General features: G+C 41.1%; 1 protein-coding gene across 2 annotated transcripts in view; it reads left to right on the top strand.

The window, feature by feature from the left end:
- The first annotated feature begins 2,159 nt into the window (after positions 1–2,159).
- The window catches only part of PIWIL2 (piwi like RNA-mediated gene silencing 2), a 67,203-nt gene continuing 57,285 nt past the window's right edge, over positions 2,160–12,077 (top strand). For both annotated transcript variants that reach the window (XM_061164057.1, XM_061164056.1), the window contains exons 1-9: positions 2,160–2,351; positions 3,809–3,896; positions 4,060–4,198; positions 4,697–4,900; positions 5,501–5,611; positions 7,551–7,668; positions 8,123–8,247; positions 9,103–9,183; positions 9,460–9,573. In XM_061164057.1, coding sequence (XP_061020040.1) covers positions 2,160–2,351; positions 3,809–3,896; positions 4,060–4,198; positions 4,697–4,900; positions 5,501–5,611; positions 7,551–7,668; positions 8,123–8,247; positions 9,103–9,183; positions 9,460–9,573 — 1,172 coding nt within the window. The remainder of the gene's footprint in view (positions 2,352–3,808; positions 3,897–4,059; positions 4,199–4,696; positions 4,901–5,500; positions 5,612–7,550; positions 7,669–8,122; positions 8,248–9,102; positions 9,184–9,459; positions 9,574–12,077) is intronic.

Genomic DNA, 12,077 nt, shown 5'->3' with positions numbered 1-12,077 from the left:
GGGGTCCAGCGCCGGTGAGAGGACAGGACGCAGGTGTGAAAGACCGGGGAGGCAGAGGTCGCTCTGCTACAGGTCAGGTGCGCTCGCACTCAAGTTCTTGGTGGTAAGCTGGGGTCCCTGTGGCCCTCTCCACCCCTCCCCTTGGGAAAGCTCGGAGTCTGTGGGCCCTTGGGTGGAGGCTGGGCCTGGGGCGGGGGCGGGAAGTCGTTATTTGAGGTTGGGGGTGTAGGAGGAAGGCAGGCCCTTGAAAAGGTGGAAAGGAGGAGGGAGGAGGCTCTTGGCAGGGAGGTGGTTGAACGCGTTGAGTGTTCCCTTGGGCAGGAACAGTGGGCCAGACCGCTGGCGGAGTCTTGGTTTGGGGAATGATGCTTTCTCCATGTGGAAGAAGCGTTAGGGGCCTTCCCTTCTGGTTACATCCCAGTCATAGACCCCAGTCTGGAGCTCGCACCTGGAGGAGTGCGGAACGTAGTCCTCACCTGTCCTGGGACCTGTCTGTCCTGGGACTCTTCCGGGTTGGGCCTTAGAGTCAGCCAGCTATTTGTTAACTAATCAAAGGAGAAAATCCACAGTAAGGGAGGGCTTTCTGGGGGAGGTGCTTAACTCTGTAGAAGTGATGGTGGAGGTGAGAGAGGGGTGAAGAAAGAAGAGAATTCCAGAAGTCCTGTAATCGGTAGGTGTCATGGTGCCTCTCAGTGTATACCAGTCAGACTGCTAATTGCTCTGGTTTCTTCCAGTGGTGGTAGGAAGGTGTGAGCCAAGAGGTCAGGTTAACTGAAAAGGAATTTGAACAATTATAGGGGAGAATTCTAGTAGCCTTTGAGGAGGAGGCATGCCTTTCTGTTTTAGTGTAAAAAGTAACAGTTTGTATTAAAAAGTTTTGCCAGATCCTGAACCACCTTCATCTGTAGAATTGACTTAGAAATTGTGTGTCAGCCTTTTCTTTTATGTGCATGACCTGATTTTTCAGTAATTTATAGTTAAGACAGGTTAGTGACAATTAAGAAGAGGCTTACTTGTTAATTACAGAAGCTTCTTTGGGGATTGGGGTGAGTCAGGACAGTGAAAAGGAGCCCCTGAAAGAAGGAGTCCTGGGCCTTTGCTAGGGGTCCAGTAGTTAAGACTCTATGCTTCCACTTCAGGGGGCATAGGTTCGATTCCTAGTTGGGGAACTAAGATCCTATATGCTCCTGAAAGTGAAAGTTGCTCAGTCATGTTGGACTTTTTGCGACCCCAGGGGCTATACAGTCCATGGAATTCTCCAGGCCAGAATACTGGAGTTCCCTTCTCCAGGGGATCTTCCCAACCCAGGGATTGAACCCAGGTCTCCCACATTGCAGGCGGATTCTTTACCAGCTGAGCTACCAGGGAAGCCTGGCATGGCCTTCTAAAAAAGGGGGAGTCTTGAAGTCTGTAGATTATATAAAGTGATTTTGAAAAGGCTTAGTGAGTCTGAGACTTGAGGGCCGAGAAGAGCATCATCCCCGGTTACCTTAAGGGTAGGGGCAAGTGTTAAATGTCACCTGTGAGACTAAGCAGGAATCATAGGCTCAAATCAGGAAGCGTTTATATGGTGGAGACCTCAGTTCTGATAGCTTTTGAGAAAAGAGCTCTGTCAAAAGGAACTGGATAAAGATTCAGAGAAGCACGCTAAGGAATCAAGGAGGAGATGGAATAGTTTACTATGAAAACAGACTAGAAAAAAGATTAAGTCCCTGGTAGAGAGGCCCAAAATAAAGCAAAACTGATGAATATTTATTGACAGAAAATTTTTGTGATATGTTAACTATATACTTACTTATAAAGCAAAATTACGCCCATACATAAAAAATACTTCTACATCTGGTAGTTAACTACAGGACTGAGTTCTCAAAGAAACTCTTTGGGTAGAAAATATGAGTAAATATGAGTAAAATTAAGGAGAGTTTGGCCTTTAAGAGATTTCTGATTGAGAGTATTTAGAACATTCTGGGCTAAGTAGAAACTTGTGAATATAATATAGGACTATCATTGGTCTGATCCAAAGTAGCTTTTTTTTCTTTTAATGCTTTGTGAGTCTGTTGTGAAGGAAAAGGAAACCCTTTGGGAATCATTTAAACTATAGAATGATGGCAGGTAATTAACAAGGATAGATTGACACCCATGTCCTCTGCAGCCTTGCAATGGATCCTGTCCGACCACGCTTCAGGGGCCTGTCTCCCGTGCACCCATCTCAGTCTGTGCGGATGCCAGGCTCTTGGCCACAAGCTCCAACACCTTTGGACCCATCTCTGAGCAGGGCAGGACCTGCAGGCAGGGGCCATGTGTTTGGAAAGCAAAGGGAGCCGAGTCCACAGAGTGGGCCAGTGCAAAAGGTAAGACCATGTCTGTGTACATAGTAGCAGCATGCAGCTTATCATTAGAGCAAATAATGGATTTCAGGGTACTTAGGAAACTAGGAAGCTCCATATGAAAGCAAGGGTTGTTTTTATTTCCCCCTTTAACAAGTAGTTTCATCTTCTAGGAATATATTTCAAGTTCTTGAATTGCAGGTCTAGAAAAAGTGCCTCATAATGAATGTTAGATGGACTTGGGTAGATGGCTTAGTTTCCTGGCTTCTAAAAGTATAAATATGTACATACATACATGACAGGTTTAGAGACACAACCTTTAGTGTTTAGATTTTCACTGTGGGTTGGACTCTATGGTATTAGCAGCCACCATTGCCTCTGAGGTCATAATTGTTAAGAATAGTTCCTTTCAGAAGTCTCTTTGCCCAAATCTTAAAGAAAAAAAGGATCTTCGGCTATTGTTAACTGCTGTGTGTGTATATACTTATATGGATGTGCATGCTTAATTTCCTGATTATATAGTAATTTTTAAAATGGTTTTTGCCTGTAATTAACAAATTCCAAAGAATGGAGAGTTAGCAGATATAGGAAGAACCTAATAATGCAGTTGTGACCATGTTAAGTAGTGTTGACCATGTTAGATATAACGTTGTTCTATAAAAAGAAACACTGATGACAGTAATCCTGTGTTTTCACTCAGATGGATTGCTTGAATCTATATGTGCGACTCTGATTGGTGTGACAGTAGTAAACTTCCAAGCCACAGGAAAACAGTAACAAGTTCTGTTGAGGATTGTTTAAAAAAAAAACACACAAAACCCCAAGACTTCTGATACCCTTAAATTACATGTTTTTTGGGAAAATTTATTAGCTGGTATGCTTGTGCCCTCTTACCTTAGGTGTACAGGAAATGAACTAGAAAAGTGGTTCTGTTTTATTTGGAATACTTACATTAAATCATGAGCTATCAGTTCAGTCGCTCAGTCCTGTCCAACTCTTTGCGATTCTATGGACTACAGCCAGCCAGGCTTCCCTGTCCATCACCAACTACTGGAGCTTGCTCAAACTTTGTCCATCGAGTCTGTGATGCCATCCAACCATGTCATCCTCTGTCATCCCCTTCTCCTCCTGGCTTCAGTCTTTCCCAGTGTCAGGGTCTTTTCTAATGAGTCAGTTCTTCGCATTGGGTGGCCAAAGTATGAACTATATTTATGCTTAAAAACCTAGTATGAACTATATTTATAAAATCATGAACTATATTTATGTTTAAAAGCCTAATATTGCATAGTTATAAGTGTTCTTAAAGAAAACCATAAGAATTTAAACAATTTTTATGAGGTACTTTTATCCTTTGTTCTTGACATTTATAGAATTTGAAGTGGACAATTTTTATTATTTACCAAGGTTTGAAGAAAATCAACAGTATTTCTGGCCTTTTAAACTGTATCTTAAGAGTAACATGATTCTTTGACTTTCTGTAGGAGGCTGTGGGTTTAGTCTCAATGTTCCGAGGACTGGGCCTTGAAACAGCATCCCAGACCCCTCTGAAACGGGAGATGCTTCCTTTAGGTATGTGGAAAACTAACTTGAGAAAACATGATGTTGTGTGATGTGATCATTGATGTGATCATTGCTTTGTTCTTAAATTAACACAGTTTATCTTCAAAAAAATTGCTGTATTTTACAAAATGTTCAGCTCACAGTTACAGCTGGGATCTGACCTTTCCTTTAGGTAGAGGCATTTTAGGTCTAGGCTTACCTACCAATATGGCATGCAAGGACAAAGAAGAACCCCATCCCACTTTTCTGGATACTTCATTGTTGGCAGCTGGGGATAGCAAGATGGCAGAGGCCTCCGTTGGTTGGAATAGGTGGGTAAAGTTGCCTCCTTGGGTAGCTATCAAATTTAGGTGAAATAGCTCCAAGTCCAAAGAGAAACTCTAAAGTGGGTTATATTGTCTCCCAAGGAAACAGTGCATGGTTTCATGGTAAGAATGGGCATTTTCCAAAAGTAGTTAGTAACTACTGACCCAGTCAGTCTTTGGACAAGGTAAAAGCAGTTTTCCACAGCACAGTTCGCCACCCTGTTTGCTCTCTTAAGAAGTCAGACTGATGGTGCTGATTCTTTATCCCAGGTGGGTCAGACTTCACCTCAATTTCTGCTATGGAAGTTGGCCCTCAGAGTCCATGTTAATAGTAATTGATGAGTGAGTCTTGTTGGCATATTGGATTCAGAGAGAATCCCAGTGCTTGGGTCCCTTTTGCTGACTCCTCCAGGGAAAGAATGAGATTTGAGGACTCATTTAGTTGGGAGCATAGATAGAAGCATGATTGAGAAAGTCCTGATTTGTCTCTCTTCAACGATGCAGGATGCTCAGAAGAGGGAATTTGAATGCGTCTGTGTTACCAGTGGGAAGAGCAGCTGGTGGTTTAAGCAGAGGAATATACAGGGCTCCCAGTGCTCTCAGCCTGGCTTCTCAGGATCCTGCCCAGCTCTCACCTCTGCCTCCTCTGCCCCAGGCCCCACTATACTCTCTTGATAGCCCTCCACTTGGAACTGCAGAGCGCAAGAAGTAAGTCGGGAGTGCTGCCTTCCTGCTTGGGGATGGTGTAGCGGAGGCCTTCTCAGAGGCTTGCACACCCTGTGCCGTTGTGTCTAAGGTCCTCCCTGGCGGTAGGCACCGCAGGGTTTTTGTTTTGTTTTTTGACAGTGGGGAGAAGGACAGAAGAGGTAGACAATTCCTGATGAGGTGAAATGGGGTTAGTGCTGATACTATGGATCAATCAACTCACGGCTTTTCATTTCCTTCCCAATTCAGACATAGATAATTCCTTGTCATGTTGTAGATAAAGAAATTATCTGGGAAATACATTGCAGTTGTTCATTTTTCTCTACAGAACTAATTCTTATGTTCTTAGTTAGCTGGCCTAGTTATTCTAGTGATATTACTAGGACGAATACTGTGACCTTGCTGCTCTAATTAGAAGTTGCAAGAATTTACCTTCTTTCTTTCAAAGCTGCTTTTGTATGTCTTGAGGGCCTGTGTACCTATAAAATACTACTTCCCCCAATATGTCTTTCCTTCTTTCTTTGCTTTCTCTGTATTTTTGTGGCATGGGCTATTTGTTTTTCGTATCTGTGGGTGCTTTTACTTTTTATTTTTATGTTCTAGAGAGCTTTTTGTGAAGCAAGGATCAAAAGGAACACCTCAATTTTTGGGATTGAACCTTATCAAAATACAGTGTCATAATGAAGCAGTTTATCAATATCATGTGACTTTCAGGTATTCATAGCTTCCCCCCCACCCCGCCGTATTTACTTCTTAGAGAGCAGTAAAGAAATAGTTCAATAGGAATAACTGAATTGGTTTTCTGTATAATTCCTGATGCATTTACCCCCCTACAGAACTTCAAATACTCAAATCCTTGCAATAAGTTTGAAATTAACTTTTCTGTGTGTCTGTTTAGCTGTATTACCAATCTAGATTTTAACTTAATAGGCGCAGTTTTATGCATGTGGATTTTCTTTGAGGTTAATGAAACTTAAGTTCAAGGCCTTTTATTTGCATGATACTCAGTCGTATGGGACTCTTTGCAACCCTGTGGACTATAGCCCACCAGGCTTCTCTGTCCATGGGATTTCCCAGGCAAGAACACTGGTGTGGTTGCCACGCTCTCCTCTGGGGGATCTTCCCAGTCCAGTGATGGAACCTCGGTCTCTCGGGTCTCCTGCACTGGCAGGCATGTTCTTTACCAGGGGCACTGCCTGGGAACCCCTTTACTCACATAGACCCCTTCATCACCTTTTAACTTACCTGTATTTGTATTCCTTTTCTTTAGTGTTATGGAGGGAAAGAAAATAGATTAAAAGAACAAAGGGGAGCATGGGCCATGAGAAATAGCCAGTGAATTAGCCACTTATTTTAAACGTTTGTAAGATGATTAAGAAATGAAATACTAATTAGAGAGGGTAGCCGGATTGCTTTAAATGTTTCTGTGAGGGAAGAAACCAGAGCTGAGCATGTATGACAAGAGAAGGAGCCAAGAAGCTGGGTGAAATTGAACTCACAGGAGGAGAAGGTAGTGAGAATGGTCCTGTTCTGGAACGTAAGGAACAGAGATGGGTGTTAATGCGAGGAAAGTGACTGACAGCTGCTCCTGAAACAGAACTGGTGTGTGACTCCTCATGGATGTCTGCATTGACCAGGCTGTGGAGACAGCGTGGATTCTATACATTTTGAGATTGTAGTTGCAGACCTCTGAAGCTACAATGTGATGAGAATGCCAGGCCCTTGAGAGAATACTGAGAGGATGCACTACAGTGACTGGTCGTCCTGCGGATTCCGTGACGTGATAGAGCTCTAAAAAGACTAACTCCAAAGTTGTCTGGAGGATAACGCCTTGTGTGTATTAATATGAATTTTTTTGAAGAAGCGTTTTGAAATGTGATGTTAGCATGTGAGTGCTTAGTTTTGGGGTTGACTGTACTGGATTACCACCTGAACTTTCTGTAGTTTTTATCTTTCTTCACATACTTGAACACGCTTGACCCTTTTTAGCTTTGGATTTGTTTAATCTTCGAAGTTGTAGGATAAGGTTATGCATTACTGTAATCTAATGGGAAAATCATTGTACAAAGTAGCTATTGGAATTTTTCAAAACTGTAAGATTTGTGCCAATGAATTGATAAAAAGTTGAAATTGTTGAGTGAAAAATGGTCTAGACTAAAATACTGTTTTTTAAAAATATATTTTTTAAAAAGTGTGTATTTCTACAGATGTTGCATCAGGGATTAGCAGACTATGATAGGCCTGCCAGGCAAATCTGACCCACTGTCTATTTCTGTAGTAAAGTGTTGCTAGAACATAGCCTTGCTTATTGGTTTACCTATGGTCTATAAGGCTTTTGCACCATGTTAGCAGAGTTGAGTAGTTACAGCAGAGACCATATGGCCTCTAAAAACTTTCTGTAGAAGTTGTTTGGCCCACTGATCTAAACTCTCGAAGAATGTACCCTGACATGCTAAGGCAGTTATGTTTGAGAGAGGATTGTTTTTATTTTCTGTGAGCCTTGGGTCAAGAGTTCTTTTTTAGTCAGATAGATATATTTGAATTGTTTAGTATGACCACTAGATGGAGCAGTAGTCACAAGTGACAGTTTCTCTAACAAACCTACTGCCCTGCTGTAAAGTCAAACTGAAGTAAAATCCTCTTTATTTTCTAGCCCCAACGTGGAGTGCAAAAGCATGAGGTTTGGCATGTTGAAGGACCATCAAGCTGTCACCGGAAATGTCACTGCTTTTGATGGATCCATTCTCTATCTACCTGTTAAGCTTCAGCAAGTGAGACCAAATAGGAAATGCACTTTGGGACAAAGCCAGAGTGGTGGGAAATCATAGTGTCCCTGAACATTTGAGTTGTACTTTCCTATTGTGAGAGGGAGGGCTGACTTCTCTGCAACCAAGAAATTGCAGACTGAGAAACTATTTATATATGAGTTCTTTCTAGTTCCTTCTCTCTTTAAGAGGAGTGGTTGGAAGCCTTTGACCTCAGTGACAAAGAATACTATAAGATTTCAAAATCATGAGGCTCTATTGCTAGTTCTCCATTGGGTATCTCTTACCAAGTCCTCTTGTAAATCCTGATTGTCCTGCTGTGATTTGTCTAGTGTGGACAGCAAAGTAATAGAAAAGAATAAAACATGATTAAGATATGTTAGTGTTCTAGAACACAAGTTGGATTAGATTAGGGCTTGGTAATGTCATTTCTTTTTACATACATATGTTTATTTGTTAGGTTCTTGAGTTAAAGAGTCAAAGGAAAACTGACAGTGCTGAGATCACCATTAAGATTCAGTTGACAAAGATCCTGGAGCCCTGTTCTGACTTGTGCATTCCCTTCTACAATGTTGTATTCCGTCGGTGAGAAATGGCTGAAGTCTTATTTTCTTTAATCTCAGTCTTTGTAACAGAGCTCTTCAGGAGCCTTGGATGGTATTAAAACTACAGTGTGTATATAAAGAGTTTGGAAATATTTAATAAATAAATGCATGACATTAAAGGCTAACTTATCTCGGGTGATTGGACAGATTTGGGTATATGAAAGTAGATCTGAGGTGGTTGGCTAGAAGGCAATGGGTTCCTTTGATTCATTCAGGAAGTGTAAAAGCAAATGTTGATGGTGTATATTTAATGATGTTACATTAAACACCATGATAGGTCTACATGAAGAGGTAATGTGTAAAAATTTTTGCTAGAATTTCTCTTGGTCCTTTGAAGGTTTGGATATAAATAGCTCATAATTTTTTATTTTTACTCTTTTGAAAACTCTCAAATTTTCATGAAACTGTTATTCCCAAACCACTTCTTTTATAAAACACAAAACCTGATTTCTACTTAGTAAGCTGAACTGCTAGGAACAAACATAACTTCCTGTGCCAGACTGAAATTCACAAATTTAGAAGTGGACTCTCGTGCTATTTTTAGTTAATAGGGTAAAGTAATGTAAATTGAGCTTGGGAAGTCAACTTGATTTTTGGTTACCTAGTTAGGAGAAAAGGCTGCAATCATTTGCATATACAGCAAGATAAATGCTTTGGTCATTTTTATTTTCCTTTTGGTAAGAGTGTTTTGTACATAAAAGCTATATTGTGCAAAGAGCATCAGCCTTTCTGCCCTTTGAGGCTTCCAGAGGAAAATGTAACTAAGAGCACTTGAACTTATTTATTTATTTTTAAATCTTCTACTGGAACACTCATTCTTTGCTCTTTATTTCAGGGTAATGAAACTTTTGGACATGAAACTTGTTGGAAGAAACTTCTATGACCCTACAAGTGCTATGGTGCTGCAGCAGCACAGGTTGGTGCTGGTTTTTTCTTCCTCAGTTTTGAATGTTCTACAGAGAAAATTTTCATTGCAGTCACTGTATCGGTTTTTTATGATAGCAGGTACAATTTGTGAGTTAATTAAGTGTTTTATTAAGTTCGTAGTGATGCTGACTTCATTTGTTTCCTATTGCTTTCTCATTGTTATTGGGGAGGGGCAGTATCTGCCCAAAGTATTGCCTCAAATGAGGGCACGGAAATATCTCTGGTTCTTTTAGCATCCCAGGATAAAGGCCATCTGTGTCTTCAGATTGCAGATCTGGCCAGGCTATGCAGCTAGCATCCGGAAGACAGACGGAGGTCTTTTCCTGCTAGCTGATGTCTCCCATAAGGTCATTCGGAATGATTCTGTGCTGGACATCATGTGAGTGGATGGATGGGGGGAATCTGCCTTTAACAAGTTAACAATTTTCTGAGAAGTTCAGTAGTAGCTGCTAATAAATACACATTTAGCCCATTGTTCTTTTTGGGTTTTAAATTGTAGAACAGATTAAAGATACTGAATGGATATGTTCTTTCTGTGAATCCTACCAAGATAGACATCTGAATAGAGACCTGCTGTGCTTAGACTAAGGAGGAATGTATCTAAGTCTGTGGTTGAGAAGACTTTGTGTAATATACATACACCCTGAGTTTTTGTTTAAAAGTATTACTCTAGTAAATATATACTGTAGTAAATACAGATGTGTACAACTTATAATGGCTACCTGAAATCCTACATTATACATAAATCTGTGTGCATCTATAATTTTTTTTAAATTTGGGTACCTAGAAGTGGATTTACTTAATGGAAAGGCCAAACACTTTAGACTTCAACTATTTGCTATAATATATTTAAATACATATTGATTGATTAGCCTCTGGAAAACTTACTTTATTTTCTCACCAGCTATGTATAACTGCTAGGCTTATCAGGCTCTTGAATCTTTGCTTATTGGATAAATTCATTCATTCCATCAACATGGATTTATAGAGCTCCAGTTTGTGCCAGAGTTTTGGGACTTTGCAGTTAACAAAGATCCCTCTCCTTAAGGAGTTTGTATTGTAGTCAGGTGAGATAAATAGTAAATAATAAACATGATAAGTAAATTGTGTAGTGTACTAGAAATGATACAGGCTGTGGAAGAAAAAACAGGTAGGACACAGGGTAGGGGAGATCACGTGGGATGAGGGGCATTGGGATGGAGAGCTGTCATTTAAGTGGCATGTCAAGCTCGATTGACCCAACACTTGGAACAGGTGAGGGAGTTAACCAGGTGAAGATACAGGCTAAGGGCATTCTCGTTAGAGGGACAGCTGAGGTACAGACTTAAGTTAGAAGTATGACTGGCTCTTCGAGACGCAACAGAGAAACCAGGTTGGCTAGAGCAGAGCAAGTGAGGTGAGAGCAGTGGGGAGATGGAGTAGATGGAGGGACTGAGGATGGAGAGCTTGGTAAGTCTGTTGTGAAGATTTTCACTTTCACTGTGGGCGAAACATAGGGCTTACAGCCAGGAGTGGCACGATATGACTTGAGTTGTGAAAGGATCCCTTTCATTACTGCTTGGCGAATAGGCTTGGTGGGATGGGGTCGAAGTGGGGAAGCTAGCAGAAAGCTGTAGTACTAATCCGTGGAGAAGTGAGGGTGGCAGCCGTGGTGGTAGTGAGACGTGATTGGCCTCTGGATGTGATCTGAAAGTAGTGCCCAGTCCATTTCCCGATGGGATGTGGGCTGTGAGAGCAAGAGAGAGGATGACTTGGATTTTTTTGAATGAATTTGTAGTGGTTTATTCTGTCTTCTCTGGACTCTGTTCTTCATGGTGGGGACCATGTTTCTTTTTCTCACATGGTACACCCAGACTGAGTTTATTCCTAGCCTATAATAAGTGATCAAGAATGTTTGTTAAATAAACATAGATGTCTTTGAATTCACTCTTTTTCTTCATGGTTTCTGTCTTTGTTTCTCTACTTAGAAAGGTCTGAAAAAATGAAAGTATTAGTTGCTAAGTTTTGTCCGACTCTTTGTAACCCCATAGACTTTAGCCCACCAGGCTCTTCTGTCCAAGGAATTCTCCAGGCAAGAATACTGGAGTGGATTGCCATTCCCTTCTCCAGGTGATCTTCCTGACCCAGGGATGGAACCCAGGTCTACTACTTGTTTATTTTTATTTCCAATGTTTTAAACCTTCTGGAACTTATCTTGGTATGATGTTAGGATTATCACAATTGTTTTGGTACTGTTACACAATATACTGAAAAACATTTTGTATTTTAAGTATTTCTATTGATGAATCAATTTTCAGTGTTACCTTTTTTAAGGTATTACTTTTTTTGGGGGGGTGGGTCTTTAGTTTTCAGCAGTTTCACTGTGGAGGTATACCTCATTTTATTGTGCAATGCATTATAGTATTCTACAAAATGAAAGTTTTGTGGCAATCCTGCATCAAAATAGTCTATGGGCACCATGATTATATTTGTTATGATGATCTTTGGTGTTACTATTACAGAAAGATTACAACTTGCTGAAGGCTCAGATGATGGTTAGCTTTTTTTAGCAATAAAGTCTTTTTTAATTAAGATGTGTCACATTTTTTAGACATAATGCTCTTGCGTACTTAATGGACTAACTACAGTATAAACTCAACTTTATTGTGCACTGTGCTGTGGTCACTCAGTCATGTCTAACTCACTGCTGCCCCATGAACTGGAGCCCACCAGGCTCGTCTGTCCATGGGACGTCCCAGGCAAGAATACCGGAGTGGGTTGCCATTCCCTTCTCCAGGGGACCTTCCTACCAGGGACTGAGCCTGCATATCCTGCATTGGCAGGCGGGTTCTTTACCACAGAGCCACCTGGGAAGCCCTTTATATGCATTGTGCTGTGCTGTGC

This window comes from Dama dama, chromosome 16 (assembly GCF_033118175.1).
Source record: "Dama dama isolate Ldn47 chromosome 16, ASM3311817v1, whole genome shotgun sequence".
Taxonomy (NCBI): Eukaryota; Metazoa; Chordata; class Mammalia; order Artiodactyla; family Cervidae; genus Dama; species Dama dama.
Note: the sequence above shows the minus strand (reverse complement) of the source record. Positions and strands in the feature narration are given on the sequence as shown.